The 17,707-nt window shown below is 49.6% G+C and overlaps 1 protein-coding gene across 1 annotated transcript in view; it reads right to left on the bottom strand.

Moving 5' to 3' along the window:
- The window catches only part of Dmbt1 (deleted in malignant brain tumors 1), a 170,912-nt gene that overhangs the window by 48,052 nt on the left and 105,153 nt on the right, over positions 1–17,707 (bottom strand). Inside the window, exons 26-30 of the mRNA XM_048791448.1 lie at positions 11,516–11,874; positions 5,980–6,012; positions 3,697–4,035; positions 2,213–2,242; positions 1,386–1,703 (exon numbers count right to left, since the gene is read on the bottom strand). Coding sequence (XP_048647405.1) covers positions 1,386–1,703; positions 2,213–2,242; positions 3,697–4,035; positions 5,980–6,012; positions 11,516–11,874 — 1,079 coding nt within the window. The remainder of the gene's footprint in view (positions 1–1,385; positions 1,704–2,212; positions 2,243–3,696; positions 4,036–5,979; positions 6,013–11,515; positions 11,875–17,707) is intronic.

Genomic DNA, 17,707 nt, shown 5'->3' with positions numbered 1-17,707 from the left:
TCACACGATCCCCAAGAGCTTCAACATTAGGGTCAGATTGGTCAGTGTCAAAATGTGGTTCTACCATTAACTTGCTGAGTGATCTTGAGAAAGTTACTCAACCTTTCTGTGTCTCACATTTCTCATCTGTAAAATAACATATAGTTCCTTTTTGCAGGAGTGCTTTGCTGATTAGCAATAATCTGATCAAAACATCCCCTATCTTGGCTCTAGTTTTGCCTGGTTTTTGTGTATCCAGGGCCAATGCATGGTATGGAGACTAAGATGGGTGGTCAAGGGCACTGATTACCCACAGGCCTGCCCTGTGAACCTTGCTAATTTACTATGTCTCAGTTTATATTTTTTATATTGAAAGTGTAAATAATTGAAGTACCTACCTCAAGGGGTTATTTGGAGCATGATATGAGTTACAGATAATCCCTGAATTATGAGGTTTCAACTTACAGTTTTTAGACTGTCCAGAAGTGTGAAAACAGTACTCACTCAGTAGAGACTGTGCTTCAGACTGTGAATTTTGATCTTTCCCCAGGCTAGCAGTCACCAGTGGGTACCGCCCTCTGCAGCAAGCTGCACTCCTAGTCCACCAGGCATCAGGGGAGTGCTCAGCCCTGTAGCTAAGCTCTGAGCTTGGGCAGGTTAGGCTAGGAAGTGCCTCCTTCGACTTAGGATGTTTTCCAGCTTGCAACGAGTTTATCGGGACCTAACCGCATCGTAAGTGGAGGAGCGTCTGTCTGTATGTGAAGGGCTCAGAACAACGCCTGGCCCTTAAGTATTTGCTGCTTTTATTATTATTGGTGTTATTATTATTATTGGAAAGTTGCCTGAATCAGGAAAAAATATGGACATACCTGGAGGTGTGGGCGGAGGCAGGTCTGCTGAATCTGCTGCACAAAGAAAGGTAATAGGTCACCCTCTTGAATGAGTCCACAGTGTGGAGGAGGTGGGGTGACAAGGGTGTCCTTAGTGGATGGAGGAGGAAGGACCACGGCCTTTCAAGGAATATGAGCCCCGAATACTAGAGCGGTCCCCGGGCACCTTCAGCCCCCATGTGGCAAGGTCTTTGGCCGGAGGACTGGGGCTCAGCAGCTGGGTCAACTCTGCCTCATGGCGGCCAGGCTTGGATTAACTTGGTCACTGTCTTGGGGACAGGGCACTGGAACCCGCACTGCACTGCCCAGGTGGGGCTGCTGTCCACTGTCACCTAAGACCTCCTCTGTGCGACCCTGGAGCCACCCACACAGGGGCATTGTCCGAGCCCAGTGCTGGCCTCAAGTGGTGCTCAAGGAATGGGCAGATGGAGGGATGGAAAATTCCATCCAGGAAGATAGCTTTAGAACGTCTTCAATCACACTACCCGAAGCATTTTCTTGAGAGGGAGAGTGTACCTGAGCAGATGACACTGGCATCCTCGTGGTGGTCACAGTTGTGCTCTGACCAGCCCAAGTGGGCGCACTGGCCCAGGTGGCGCTCCACTCCAGAGCACTGCAGGTTGTCCAAGAAGATGTCTCCTGAGCCTGGGCCAAAGTAGGCCCCGCCAGGGCCAGAAATGGCCTGTCCACACTCCAGCTGACGGCACACGACCTTGGCTTCATTCAGGTCCCACAGGTCATCACACACAGTGCCCCAGGTCCCCTGGTGGAGGATCTCCACGCGTCCTGAGCACCGTCCGGAGCCGCCCACCAGCCGCAGCCCTGGCCATTCCCCTGCAGACAGAAATGTGGTGTGCGAGTCCCCTCAAAGCTCTGCCTGGGGTCCAGCAGCACTAGGCCCAGAGATGGGCTGGGAGGGGCACCCCTAGTCTCAAGCCTGGGGCCTTGTTCCTCACACGTCTCATGGTTTCCTGAGCTGCAGGCCGTGAGGTCTTTATTAAATTTCATTTCATTTCAACAGTATTTCCTGTCTTCCCTGCAAGGTGGTGTGGTGCAGCCATAAACCTGAGGTAGGGTTTCTGCCCTCAAGGATCCCACAGTCCATTTACTAGTGAAGCACAGACCGCAGCACGATGCACTATTCTACCCTGTGACAGGCATCAAGGGAAAGAATGGGGTGCTATGAAGAGTGACAGAGAGGTGGTGGCTGGGAGGCACCTCCTAAAAAGTGAGAAGGAGCCAGTCAGGGGAAGAGCTGGGGAAGGTCCTCAGAGCCAGTGGGACTAGCACGTGTAGAAAGACCAAGAGGTGGCTTCACTTCTGCAGCTCTGAAGACAACTCACCTGGACTGTTCAACAGAGATTCTGCAGCATCTGTAGAGAGGAAAGATAAATACATCAGCATTTTGGGGGAATCCTGACTTCAATAACTGAGGATGAAGCTTTAATTATATCCTTCTATCTGTTTATTAATGCAACATGAGAAAGTTAGACCCAGTAAATAACATAGTATTAGAAGAAACAGATTCATCTATAGACAAATGTAAGTTTCTGGGTGGCTTTGCTAGTGCTATGGGAAAATGACCAGGTGTGAAAGGTACATTTAGGATAAACTGACAAGCTGTTGCTTTTGTGGCAGATGAGTTTCACTTTTGGGGTCTCTGGGGGCGCCTCAGATTAGATAATCATCTTCTAGAACATTGAAATTTGAGGATAACAGGAGCCCACAAGTCTATAACTAAGTTAGAGGGTGCTCCACACAGTTAGATGCCACAAACAGGTGAATAAACAACACATAGGACAATGCTTTTAAATGTATGCCTTAGGTTAAAAGTCACGGGGAGTGGGCTGGGCATACAGTGGAGCTTCCGCTCACACGGGCCGCTCCATGGAGCCAGCACTGATTCGAGTTGTGATTGCTGATTCTTTCAAGTCACATCAGGGATTATGGCTGTATTTTGTCCCATTGCAGAGAGGGCTATTAATAGTCACTCCAGAGGTGACTAATTTGCTTCCTACTAAAGGTTCCCAATGAGTAAATACAAGGTTTTCAAAAAAAAAAAAATTGTCACAAAGAAACTAAAATTGGTTGCTTCAGTACACAGATTTCCTCTGTTACAATTGAGTGGGGACATGGCAGGAAGAGGGGTCAAATGTGCAGCCTCTTTGCCAGCCGCTATGCCAGGGCTTTGTCAAAGACATCTCTGTTCCTATTGGCAATCCTGCAAGAAAGCAACTAATTTTTTTTTAATATTTATTTTTTTTAGTTGTAGTTGGACACAACACTTTTATTTACTTGTTTATTTTTGTATGTGGTGCTGAGGATCGAACCAGGGTCTCACACGTACCAGGCGAGTGCTCTACCGCTGAGCCACAACCCCAGCCCCCGAAAGTAACTAATTTTATAGATGAAGAAACAGAGGCTCAGAGGGTTTAAGGGCCACCCAGATACAGTCTGGGTGTTCACACCAGCTCTGAGAGCCAGCTCGGCCTCCCCAGCTCCACTGCCTCCTGTGGCCTCTTTGATTGAGCTCTTTTACAGAAGCCCCTGGAAGGATCCCCACAGCGCACATGCTGTGTACTTTCAGCGAAGCACACTTTCCTTTGCTAATGCTCACCACCAAATGAGAAAATCAAAATGTTTGATTCTGGAGCCTGGTAGTTAAAACATTGTATAATTAGCCAAGTTGGAAGAGGAAGAGCAAAAATCAAATGCGGTGAGTTTTGAGGATCCTGTCTTTCTCCCTGACTACCTCTGAGTGCTGGCAGGTGGTGTGGTCTTGGAGCACTCTGGTGCTGGCAGTGCCCATCTGAGAGAGAGAGGTTACCTGAGCAGATGACACTGGCATCTTCATGGTGGCCGCAGTTGTGGTCCAGCCAGCCCGAGTGGGCACACTGGCCCAGGTGACGCTCCACCCCGGCACATTGGAGGTTGTCCAGGAAGATGTCTCCTGAGCCTGGGCCAAAGTGGGCCTTCCCCAGGGCAGACATGGCCTGCCCACACGCCAGCTGGCGGCACACGACCTCGGCTTCATTCAGGTCCCACAGGTCATCGCACACGGTGCCCCAGGCCCCCTGGTGGAAGACCTCCACGCGTCCTGAGCAGCGTCCAGAGCCGCCCACCAGCCGCAGCTCTGGCCAGTTCCCTGCAGATGAAGACCCACTGACTGCTGTCCTCTGGGAGTGGGGTGTCCTTCCATGACACCGTTGAGCTCCGCCCCTCACACCCACGTTAGAGACAGAGAACCTGGGAGCCGACAACTGGAGTTTGATTAGTCATGGGACTGCCAACAACTTTTAGCTTAAAAAAAAATCCGTTAACTATCTATTTTGCCAGAGGTATGTGCCAGTCAGTTTGGGGTAAATGCAGAAAAACATTACAAATAGTTTGCATGAGGATTTGTGATTTTGTGAAGCACTTTCATGTGCGTGTTCATCTTTATAATAACTCCAGATGACACTACAAGAGTACTGATGCACCTCAGGGATACAATGAGGAAGCTGGACGTTGGAGAATCCATAAGCAGCAGACCTATACTGAGGTCCCCGCCTCCAGGGTTCACCTTGGTTTCTCTGCCCCTCTATCTGCTGCCTCTGGATTGGCTCTGGCACTCCACTCACTCCAGAAAAGCCCATTTGTGGTGCCAACACGAGGCTGACCTTGATCAGGACTGGCACCAGGACAAATAGACAATCCTGCTGGGAGGTATTTGCAAACTGCTCAGGCTTTGAGGACAAGGAGCCCCCGCTCCCCAAAACAAGACAAAAAAGAAAGAAAGAAAGAAAAGGAATCTGCTCATGGTGGGGTGCCAGAGCCAGATCTGAAAGTCTGGAATGGCCCTGCAGCCTGCGCAGAGCCAGCTGGCTCATTTGCAGGTGGATGAACTGTATGCAGTTGGCTTCGTTTCCCTACATGGAGCAGACACAGAAGCACAGACCAACGCAGACTCCGAGAGGAGGGGACACGGTCAGGGGAGGTGGCGTGCGGGGCTTACCTGGTCTTGCTGTTCCAGACTTGGGTATTGATGTGGGGATGGCTGTGGATACAAGGAGACGCCCTTGAATCAAAAAGGAGGACTGGGGCAAGTCAAGAGGTGACATTCTGAGAGCAGTTATGTGCCCAGCTTCTGGCTGATTCTTTCTCTGCCTTCTGTATGGTAATAACCTTCCAAATCACTCGTTTCTCATGGGTCTTATTTCTAATCTACATTTGGGCCAATTGAAATAATATTCCCTTCTACCCAGTCGCTGAAAATGTACAATACTTCGAGTGGGCCATTCTGTGCTAAAATACCAACATTCACACCCAGTGTCCTTCTGGGGAAAACTGCTGTCCTTCTTGCTTGCTTCTGCTTGGTCAACTTTCCCTCGACATGGAGTATCTAATTAGGTGTGTTTCAACGTCTTTGATAGAAACAAGAGACTAGGAAATCAAATAGACAATTATCTTTATATAGGAACCTGATTACTGATAGGCACAACTTGTGAATAGGCAGACATCATGCAGACAGAATCTCTCCACCACCGTAGGTTTATACATGGAATTGGAAAACATGTTTGTAAAAGCCCTGGGAGGGAGGACGAGCAAGAAACACAAACTAGGCCTGTAGATTAGTAACAAAACAAAGAAGGACTCACTGATTAGATGTGGGGTCTGTAACACAGCCTCTGCAAATACAAGAGACATCATCAGGGCTGCTTGATGCCAATCATGGTGATTTTCCCTGATCCACTTTGTGCTGCAGAACATCTCCTCTGCTCTACAGCGTGTTTCCCCAGGAGGTTCCTGAGTCACCCTGGCACTTGCGAGAGCCACTGGAGACTGTTCTGAGCCCCATCTTGGACAAGGTAGACGTGAGGCACTTGCAGTTCTATTGGCTTTGCCTGTTTCCTCTTGGCAGTAAGTAGTGCAGGACCTCAGATAATTATGGAACCCTGGAAACCTTGGTTCCCCCAAATGTAGAAGGGGATGAATCATGGTTTTATGTAAGGGTAACACGTGGCAGCGAATTTGAAATGTGCTGCATAATTATAATAGACAATAAGCACTAGCTATTACTTTGACTATTTGGATCTTTGTTGTTGTTACTGATTTGTTTTGCTGACTGGACTGGGCTGTGCTTCAGGAGAAACCCTTGGCTTGGCTTCTGCCCGCCTTCCCGCACACCTTGAAAGCCCTGTCCCTGGGTGCTCGCTGTTCTCTCTCCTCGCGTACCTCTCCCCACTTCCCTGCTCGCAGCCTTGCCAGTTTCAAAGCCAAATCCAAAGGAGGCTGGTTCCCTGGTTTTCAACACTATGCATAGCCTCTGCCTGTGCTGCTCTTTCTTGTTCCCAATATCTTTCTCCAAGATGCATGCATGTGTCGATTTAGTATGTTCTAGTACGTTCTCTCTGTTCTACGGGTTTGCCTTGGTCCAGGGTATTCTATCTGTCCAGCTACATCATGTGTATTTGTCTTACTTCCTTGAGGTTGTGTTCAGCTTTCCTTAGGCTAAGATCACATCTTCTGCAGGTCCTAAAATGCCCACCTCAAACCAGATTCAGAGTAACGTCGGAAATGACTTCCCAAGGAGCTGACGGTGGAAACGCGCCCAGGACAGAGCAGCCAGCCGCTGCATCCGGGATGTGACGTCGCTCTGCTGAGCGCACTGCGCGTCACGACATGCGTAGCTGGCAACAGCCCTCACTCAGGAGTAAGGTCCTCCTGCTTTCCCCACAACAGAGCAGGAGTGCCAAGCCATTTGCCCAAAGTCACAGAGCAAGTGACGGTCCCCAGGCAGTCAGTCCAGAATTGCGGCTCCAGGCCACCATTCTTACCTTTGTTTGCAGAATAATAATAAGCAGTGAAGTGTTTGCCTATGTTGTTGGAGCTTCGGAAGTACACAAGGGTCACCGAGCTGGAGGAGGACGTGTAGGTGAGGTGGGAGCCAGAGCAGCTCCTCCCCAGGGACTTTGCTGAAGCTGGGGGACCGTCCAGGATCTCAACATATTCATTGGCGCAGTCGAGGCTGGGGAGAGAAACAGCCACGGGGTCTCTCAGTCTCCTCCTCAGAAGGTCTGGAAGGTGAGGTATGTGACAAGCTTGTGTGTGGCTACAGAGGCCGGGGACAAGTTCAAAGTCATGTAGAGACGGAATGGGTCTTTTCAGCCTGCTTCTTCTCCCTGGTGCCACTATCTGTAGGGAAGGGGATTGTAGCTGGGAGAGAAGGAGGAGCTGGCTCTAGATTACCCTGCTCAGGGCTGGGACAGCTGAGGCTGCGGGACCTCCCAGCCGGGAAGGGCAGGCCAGGGCTATCCAAGGTCATCCCACCACACAGCCACCTGGGTAGGGAGGGCCCAAGGTGCACAGGCTGCTGGGCTCCATGTGGGCCCGCAGTGGGAGCAGCTCCAGTTCCCAACAACCCATTTACAAACTTCTGGCAGCCAACCTGCTTAGAGGGAAGCAGGCCACAGTTCTACCCAGCTTGCTTTCTGGAGATCATCTGATCTTGTCCAAAGTTGTTCTCTGTGAACTTCTGTCCAACTACCACCAGAGACCATTTCCAGGTCACCACCTGAGAGCCATTGTTCCAAGCCATCCTTCCATTAGGCAAAATCCAAGAGTAATAAGAAATTTACATTGTTCCTAGGGCTTCATTTCCATGGGGCATTCATCTATGAATGACATCAATCTTGCATATTTATGATTTTAAAACCTAAAATTTCCTGACTTAATAGGTGTAAGGTTTTCCTAGACTGCCTCTTTAGCCAGCTGGTTAGGACACATACTCTGTCTTTCTTCTGTCTTTCCGTCTATCCCTACGTCCCTTTCTCACACACACACACACATACACACACACACACAATCTATCCAAAGCTCATAGATGATTTTTATTTTAATTAAAAATTCATGGAAATATACAAAAATCAGTCATATTTCTACATATGAGCAAATGCCTGGAAACCCAAACTGAAAGTGGTGTTGTTTACAATTGCTCCAACAACAACAAGAAAGAAAGATAGAAATGCCTAAATATAATCTAACAAGACACATAAAAGATCTGCCTAAACAAACAAACAAACAAACAACCCCAGCTAACATTAAAAAAAAATACCAGATGCTCCCTAGGATGTGGAGAAACAAGCTCTCAGGTGTTGCTGGTGACATGTGACATGGAAGTTACTCTAGAAAACAGTTTAATATGTTCTAAGAATTTAAACATGTACACACTACACAGTCCAGCAATCACACTCTTGGGCATTAGTTATTTCCTCGAAAAATAACTAATGTTTTCACAAAAACCTGCATGTGAATGTCCATAGAAGCTTTCTGTGTAATACCTAAAGATGGAAACAACAAAGATGTTCTCCAAGGAAGAGAGGATTAAAGAAACCTGAATGCATCTTCAGGAACTCTTCAGGGAACTGTGCTGAATGGAAAAGCCAACCCCAGTGCTACTGTAGGCTTCCATCATATAACATCCTCAACATGACCTACTGTAGAGGTAACAGATTGTTTTTAGGGGGCAGAAAGAGGGGCAGTTTGTGAATGCAAAGGGTGAAAGGATGGTTCCCTTGTGGTAACAGAGCAGTTTTATATCTGGAATATGGTGCTAGTTATGTGACATGGGATAAAAATGCATGCAACTACACACACACACAGACACACACACACACACACAAGTACATGTAAGATTAGTGGGAATTGAATGAGATCTGTAGTCCAGCACACAGTATCACAACCAACGCCAACTTCCTGGCTTCGACATTGTTCTACAGTTGTGCACGTGACGCCACCATTGGTGGAAGTTTGGTGAGGGGTCTGCCGGACTCAGCATTACTTTCCTATGCATCTGTGGCTATTTCAAAAGAAAAAAAAATGCACAAAGGACACTTTTGCTTAAAATATCCATTAAGGAAAAAAAGTAATTGGGATTTTTAAACTGCACAGTGAACTGAGGTAATGCACTTGGCACTCACTCGAGACACGGAAATGCCAGCCATATACGGTGAGATGTGTTTGCCGTGATCTCCCACATGCAGGTTATGTTGTCGTGCATTTCATACTTTGGAGGATTTCTAATGCTTCCAGATGAGTGACTAACAATGCCACCACACTGAGGATTTTCTAAATAAAGAGAGAGATTTTAGAATTTCAGTTTATTTCATTGTTCAGTCAAGAAATTTTCTAATTCACACTCTCCCACACACTTTCCCAAAAAGCTTTCATGGGTTATCATTTTGTGGTGTCTTAGGATAGAGTAGAGGTATAAACCAGTCTAAAAGGTATTGCAAACTTGGGAAACTAGAGCATGAATGTGTCTGAAGCTAGAAACATCTATTCTCTCTTTTGGGAATCCTACCATGGACATGGCCTTGCTGGAAAGAGCTGGTGCCCTACATTGGCCCAACCCTTCCCCTTGGTTACTCCCTAGTCATGGGCTATAACTTTGAATTTTGTCAGCCCACCTGTGGTTATGAGTAAAGTTCTCCTTCAGTTTGGTCAATTAAGGCCAAGGCAATGTAGACTCTCGGTGGATACGATGATGGCAGGACCCCATTACTGTCAGCTGTAATTTCTTAAAATTACATTCTTAAAATCTATTATTTAATAAAAGAAGTTGCCCTGAGCTATCCACCCCTGCAATAGCCCTAATGCCGATATCATTTTCTGTCCCCCTGTCCACCCATCTGTTTGGTTCTTCGTCTGCTTGTCTTATTTATCTGGCCATCCAACATTCAGTTCAAAATTAAAGGTGACACGGTGACAATGGAAACAGCTGGCTTTTCTCCTTCAGATTATCTGGACCTACACTCAGTTGGCCCTGGTCATCTAATTGTGGCTCTTCTCTAGAAGGACCACCCACTTCTCCAACATTAGTATTTTAACTCTTTATCCCCAAGTAGTGCTAAGTACAGTGGAGCTTCTGGAACCCAAAGCACAGGCAAAACGGGGCGGGGGGAATGGCAGATGAGAAAGAAAGTGTAGAAAAGGAGGACAGAGAATTTTCAGAGAAAGGGAAAGCGTGGAGGAGAAAACTGCCCATCATGGTGGACACGCTCTAAAAGCATGGCCCTGGGCAGCACCCTGGTGGCATCACTATGGTAACAGCTGCAGGTTTTCCCTCCATTCATGGCGGGCTTGCTGGAAGGCCGGCCATCAGGACTGGCATCACTTGGTTGTTTGGATTTCCTTCTTTGACTGACGAGAAATGGAGTGAACCCTCATCCCACTGGCCATCGTTATTAGGTTCTTCTCTTAGAAGATAGTATCTGGGCACATTTTCCTTGAAGAATCATTTCAAAGATTGAGCTATAAGACATTGAACAGGGCTCCAGGGACACACGTTCTCACCTGTAGCCACTGTCTCTGCCAGCGTAGTCAACTGGTGACCTGTGAAACACAAAAAGGACACGTGAACCAGCATCTGGAACTGATATCCACACACTGTCTGCACATGAAAATCCTGAGGAGCTTTTAACACACCTACTGTCTCCGCTCCTCCCAGAACCACTGAACGAGTCTCTGGGGGAGGCCTGAGTGTGCACCTTTAATGTGCAAGAGGTAAGAGGCACTGATCTGAATTCTTCCCAGACTTTGATGCATATTCTTTCCTCAAACGTGAAAATGAGATGTTTTATAATAAGAGGATTTAGGAAAACTAAAGACTTGAAATACTGGCCCCTAGGCCTCTTCTGGTGACCCAAAGGCTGGGAGTTATGAGCTTATGCTGTGGGAACAGGAAGGAGCACAGAGGCAGATGCCTTTGACCCAGTGCTGCTCGAGGTGCTGAGTCAGGACCCAAAGAAAGTGTGGGCTCTCCTCCAGGTCCCCAATATCTCCCCACCGGAAACACTCAGCTCAGCACCTCCGTGGATTCTCTTCCTGGATCACTTTATTTCCACCTGGTAGAGTTGACTACACAGGAGGGGTGTGAATGCTTACCAGACCTTATCAAACCATGTTCATTCATAACTCTGACTGAGAGGTGACTGCCAGTAGAAGAACCCTGGTGAGGAACAGAGAATGGGCATGGGAATCTAGGTGTCGCGTGTGTGGGGAGCCAACAGCAGGGGCTCTGGGGGGGGGCAGAGATGCACCAGGAACAAGGCAGAGGCAAGAGGGGTGGAACTGAGATTGGCTCAGCTTGGCTTTCTCCAGATCTGTCCCAGTGGCCATTCACCCCTGGGCAGGAAGCACCCTCACCATCACCTGTATCCTCGCCACCTCCCACCCAATCATAGCTCATTGCACCTATGTAAAACCTCAGAACAGAAGCACCCACAGTGCTCTTCAGAAGTCGGAGATATTGAGAAATCCACCTCCTGTATGTGAAATTCATGGTGAGTAAATAGAGAGGTAGCCAGTGAGGCGCAGCTAGGTGACTGCTGAGGTATATCCACCTCTCCCCTGGACATCTCTCAACCCCCTCCACAGGCTTAGAGGACAAGACATCCAATTTCCAGCAGAACCTGTTCTCCAAGGTGCTGATGAGCTGCCCACTTGAACAGCACCCTCCTTACCTGGTGGTGAGACAGTTGACTGTTCAGCATCTGTAGGCAGGGGAGAGGACGACATCTGCTGTGAGTGAATGACACAGATTCAAGTCCAACTGTATAAAGCACGTTCTTGGAAAGAGCTAGTCTGGGCCCCATCTGGAGGGGCACAGGGGTTACCTGAACAGATCACGCTGGCATCTTCCTGGTGACCACAGTTGTGGGAGAACCAGCCGGCATGGGAACATTCCCCAAGGTGCCGCTCGTGTCCTCCGCAGTGCACATCGTCAAGGAGGATCTTCCCAGAACCTTCCCCAAAGTGGGCCTCGCCCGGGGCTGAAAGGGCCCGGCCACACTCGAGCTGCCTGCAGACGATGTTTGCTTCTGAAAGGTCCCAGAGGTCATCGCACACTGTCCCCCAGACTCCTTGATAGAAAACCTCCACACGGCCGGCACACCTCTCAGGGGTGCCTACCAGCCGCACAGGTGCCCAGCCTCCTGGGGAAGGACAAAGGCTCAAGTAGTGAGAGCTGCCCCCAGCTCACTGGTGACAGGACTATTGTCTACATGACAGACTCTCGGTCCTAATCTTCCTTGGGCTGCTCTGAGTGAGTCCATGCCACTCACCAGACATGTGGGCTCCAGCCTGTGACATCCCTTATCTGCACCCTACTTTAGGACCGCTTGCCTGTGGGGATTATTTCTAGAAGTGGGTCCAGTTCTTCTCTTCCCTATATCCTCGCTCTTTACAATGTGCCGCGTGACCTCTCCCATTTGGAATTTGGGCTCTTTCTTCACTCCTTGGCACTGGGCTGGGGGCCTTTGGCTCCCCTTGGCCAAGGGAGCATTGTGCTTTGAGGGCACGAGAGGCCTCCCAGGCTGCAGCTCACCCTCTGGGCACTCGGGAGCATCATGTGAATAAGCTTGAGCTGAGTGATGAAGGACATGCAAGTTTGTCACCTCTGTCACTTCAGGTGACAACTATAGAATTCCCAGACATGTGAGGGAGGCCATCCTGGGACAGATAGTCTTTGACCACAGATGCATGAGCAAATCCAGCCAAGTTCATCTGAACCTATCCTGAATCCACAGACTGCCCAGCTGACTACTTGTGAGTAGTTATCAATGGAGGTTGTTTTAAGCCACAGCGTTCTGGGATGGTTTCACGTGGCAATAGATAACTTACATACATCTTTGTCCATATTCTCTTTTTAGATAACCTGCTCCTTCCATAGTCAGGATGAGACATCGGGCCAAAGCCATAATCCCCAGGGGAAGTCTGCCTGATCTGATGTGGAGTGCACATCTGACCCCAGGGAAACCAGTCCAGGTGCTGGACTGTGCAGGGTCTCTCTGCTGGGTATCTGGAATTGGGAAGAGAGCTGGAGGACTCGGGGTATTATGCTTCCATTGGGGGCAACCATGATAGTCATACATGAGCAGATAAGTGAACAGAGAAACTGCTCAAAATGACTCACGAGGGGGACAGAGGAAGAAGGGAGGTCCCGAGAGTGGGGGGATGACTCTATGGTTTGTATCCCCTGGGCTGGGCTCTCCAAGACCCATCTATGTCCCACCATATACTCCCTTCAATTAATCTTTCCTGAATGGGGATTTGTACCATGAAACCAAATGCTCATCCATTAGCAAATGCCCCCCTATTTCCGTTTACTGGGCTTAAAGTACCCATTCCTACCCACTGAAATCCCCCCGGCCTTCAGATTCCATCCCCAGTGGCTCCATTTGATGAGGTCTGTGATCACCCAGACCAGGACTGACATTTTTGATTCTCAGCCACTTGCTGTGGTTCTCCTGGGACCGTCATGTGTAGAGCCAACAATGCACACGTGTTCTCTCCCTGAGCAGGTGATAACCGGGAGGTTGAGTGGACAGAGACGTGGATGTCGGGTCAGGGTGAATGGGTCTGAAGCCCAGCATCCCTGACTAGCTCTGTGGCCTTGAGGAGAAGGGGAATCACAAGCTGTCATGAGGCGGAAGAGAGGAAGCGCACTTGGAAGAGGGCTTGTCAAGGCGTGTTCTTGCTTGGTAGGTGGCTGGGGATGCCGAGAGGGGTCCAGATCTCACATGTCTGGGGTGAGATGGGTGTGAAAACAGTGGGTGTGGTCATGAGTGTTGTAGAAGTGCGTGCAGAAAGCACTCCCCAGGGGTCACAGAACAGCACCAGCCATGCTCTGAGGATGCAGGGGGAGCATGGAAGGGCCTCTCACAGACCACCTCCCTCCACATGCTAGTTGAGCTATAGTTTTCTGTGTACAAGACTTGTCTCCTTACCAAATGACATGCTCCCTGAGAACGGGGACTGTGAGAGTCATTCACACATTATCCAATGCAGGACCTGGTTCAGTGCATGGTGGGCACGCAGGGTGGAAAGTCAATAAACGAATGGGGGGGGGGAGATGGAATGTGAATTCAAAGACTTGAAAGTCACAAAACCATCAATGGCGCCGTTGCCATCTTCTCAAGGCCATGGTCAGTAGGCCTGCTGGGCAGTATCTCACCCAGAATACTTTCAGTCCAGGATAGTGGTGGTGGCTCTTCTCAGTCCTCCCAAATCTTTTGGCAGTACCAACAGATCAAGGGAGTAATCAGGTTGAATGTTTCACTCCTGTCTTATCTAGCCTCAGGCTGGACCTAGCTTATAAAAATCCAAGGCCCAACTTAATCTGAATTCCCCTAAATATTACTTATCCCTGACCACATTAAAAACAAACAAAAACATCTCAGAGGGCCTGAGCCTCCTCCCTTGTCAGTGACTGTGTGGTTATTGGCTGCTCTAAGTCCTGTTCTGGAAAGTAGCCGTCTCCTGCTCCATGGCCCATGGAGACTCCGTCTGGGACTTTCCTGTATGGTACAGTCCCACTGCCCTCTCACCCTCCCGGCCCTGCATGAGGTACTGTGTCCTGCCTGACCCTCAGGTCTGGATGGTGACCCTCTTCCAGGCACCCCAACACCCCATCACAGTGTTCACTACTCCATGGTACCACCCCACCCACTCAGCCCACACCAGGGCCTCCTTTGTTCAATGCTCTACAGGTCCCCAGTGACATGCGTTCACTCATCCCTTCATTGTCAAAGAAGCAGAGTTGTCCAAAAGCTGTAACACAGAATGACACAGCCCTACCTGCAAGTGCAGAGGAAGGTGGGTGCTGAGTTGCTGGCATCACTGAAGACGTGGGCAGCAGGTTCTCATGGGCTAGGGATGGGGAAGGAAGGACAGTCGTCAGAGCAGGGTTGCATCATGGGAGAAGAGACAGTTTCTCCAAGGGGGTGCCTGCCTCCTGCCAGGACTCAGTAGGAAAAAAGATGCCACAGGGTTCCAAGGCCAGGGACCTCATAGCCCCAAGGTCTCTCCTGAGAGTAGGCCAGGGCACTGCTGCTTGTTGGCCACATGGCTGCGGAGAAAGCAAAACTCATGGGGAACTGTTCCCACGTGACCTGCGGTAGGAGAGGCCATCATCTGTCCACCGTCTCCCTTTGCTGCCTTCTCCCCTCATCTGCTGCCCTCTGACCTCCCCTGAAGGAGGCAAGGATGGTCAGTCACCCAGCAGATCTGTCAGGGAAGGGGGTCAGCTCTGAAATGGCACCTGGAAATCTTACTGAGTGTCTTTACCATGGAGGTCACACACCATCACCACAATCCACCATGAGGAAGCCCTGTGTCCCATGGAGAGAGGCAGCTTGGGACTGATTGGGTGCAACCTGTGGAGCCGATGGTTTGCAGAGAAGCTACTGCAGGAGCAAGTGGGAGAGAACCAGGAAAGACTGGGAAGCGCAGTGAGGTAGAGAGCCAGCTAGAGGGACAGATAGCCTTGGGAAGGTCAGTAGGCTCAGAATGGGGAGGGCCTTGGGCATCAGCTGACAAATTTGGCCTGTCACCCAGAGGTCACAAACTGTAAAGTCTGTGGGCCCATACAGATAAGTATGAGGTCCGAGTAAAGGGACCAGGTGAATGGAGAGTTGTTCTGGGTCCAGAGGGGCAGCCTCTCGGATCTGGCCAGTTGGTATAATAAAAGAACTTGCTATTTTGTACCTTCGCTATTTTCATTTCTTTCACTAGATTAAGAATTTTTACTGTTGTTGTGATGAATGTTGTGATTTTTAGATTCAAGTTTAGCCTGAATTTTCAAACTAGACAGCCCACTTCTGGGCCTGGATCAGTCTGCGAGCTGTACTTGGCCCTCTGGGCAGTCAAGGGGCATGGTTAGGCTGATGCCAAACATGGACGAAACATAGGCAGCTTTGGTGACCTACCTAGATCTGCTGTGTTCCTGGACTGAACTGTGGCGTGTGTGTGTCTGCGTGTGTGTGTGTGTTGCGGGGTGAGTGTGTGTGTGCATGTGTGTGGGGGGGGGTGCAGGAGGGGAGGACTGGAGGGGGAGCTAGGAGTCCCCTCCAATGCTGACAGCCAGCCCCTCACCTGCACCTTCCAGGTGCCCACAGTTGTGCCCACCCTGGCTCCTGTGCCATGCTGCCCCAGGTGGCTCTTGCTGCCACATCCTGCATGCCATCCTGCTGGGTCTTCCCAGAGCCTGCCCCAAAGTGGGCCCCCGTGGGAGCTGCCCCCACCTGGCCACACTGCAGCTGGCGGCACATGACAGTGGCCTCAACCAGGTCCTAGAGGTCACCACACACTGTCCCCCAAATGCCCTGAATGAGGCTTCCATGCAGCCTGAGCCCCTCCCTGTGGCACTCGGAGCCTCACCTCTGTCCAGGCTCCTGGAGCAGGGAGCACAAAGAGGAGGGACACTGGGTGACATGCCTCCAGTCTCTAGAAGGTTTTTTTCCTTTAAATCCCCAGGTGGCCATGTCCTCCTTTCACATACATGTAAGACCCCATAGTTCTCATGCACCCACACACGAGCAATAGCCAGAATCATCTCCAACTTCATGTGAAAATTGGGCTTTGCTACTTCCTCTCTTCCAAAAGATGAACGCCTCTTTAAGGAACTTCTAGAACTCCTAACAGGAATATGTCATTCTTATGTGATTCCCCAGCTGTGGACGGGAATAGACATGAGAGATGTCAAAATATCCAGTGAAATATCACCTAGCAGGTCACATAGACACCTCCTCAGCCACAACTACTTTGTCCTGGAGCAAAGAGGCCCCTTTGTCTCATAAAAATCTTTTTGTGTGGCTATATTGTGGCAGTTGTTGTTTGTGAGTGAAAAGCAGGAGCTCCCAAGAACCACTAACTTACATGTTTCTCTCTTAATTTTTACAACAGGCGTGGGCTTTCCATTTTGCAGACAAAGAAACTGAGACTTGACAGGGCTAAGAAATTTGCCCTACATCCCACAGCTTATGAGCGGGTTGTTTTCCACTTGTGGGTCCCCCTCTCTCAACGCCATCCATCAGCCCTTCATTTCTCAGGACCTACTTCCCAGCCCGGCAGGTGGAGGAGTTGAAGCCTCGGGGGCTGTGGTCACTGACGGCCCTGAGAGGAGGTCAAGAAAAAGCCACAGCTCACGTAAACTACTGTCAGTTGCATGCAGAGAATTAAGTGAACACTGCAGAAAGGGCTCAACCTAAGACCCAATCCCGTCTCCAACTTGTGGCTTTGTCTTCTTTTGACTCATCTAAGTCAGTCATTATCACCCCCACTAAACAAGATTAACTTTTTGTTCACCCATTATGTGTTCATGGTCAGCTTTGAAAAATACAAGATGAATCTAAAGATCTCACACTTACAAAACCCAAGAGAATCAAAGAGGTCTCAGTAATGCCGTGGGCCATCATTGACTGAAGGCAAGACGGAGAGCCTTCACTGAAGAGGCCATAACTCCTCTCGTCAGAAGCTAGAACAGGCGTCAAAGGCCTGTAATGTCAGGTGGATTTCGAGGCGGGTCAGTGAGAAGGGTCCAAACGCAGAGGATGAGTGTCCTTATGGAGACCAGAGCAAGAAGCCACACGCAGAAATGGGCACGGAGGCCATGGAAGGGAAAGAAAGGCCTCCCTGCAGGCAGCTGGGAGTCACAGGTCAGCCACCAATTTTGGATACTAAGAAACTAAGGGTGTATGCACTTAATATGACTAGAACACCTTGGTGGCCTAGGCATTAACTCCAAACACCTGGATTCCAGCATTTTTTTTCTTACATCATGCAGAAGACTTCCAGAGACATGACCCAGGAAGACAATGGAGTTTTGGGTCACCTGTCTTCACAAGCATGGCGTCCTGTGACTGACTGTTAGTGGGGACTTCTCAGGGCTGATTGTATGTTAGAGACTCCTTGACATCTGGGAGGAAAGAAGCCCATTTCCTGTGTGAATGCAGTGTTTCCTACACTCACAAGGACCTGAGAACCCATGTGTGTGAGTGAGGGTGAGTGTGTGTGGGTGT

Source organism: Marmota marmota, unplaced genomic scaffold, assembly GCF_001458135.2.
Source record: "Marmota marmota marmota unplaced genomic scaffold, marMar, whole genome shotgun sequence".
NCBI lineage: Eukaryota > Metazoa > Chordata > Mammalia > Rodentia > Sciuridae > Marmota > Marmota marmota.
Note: the sequence above shows the minus strand (reverse complement) of the source record. Positions and strands in the feature narration are given on the sequence as shown.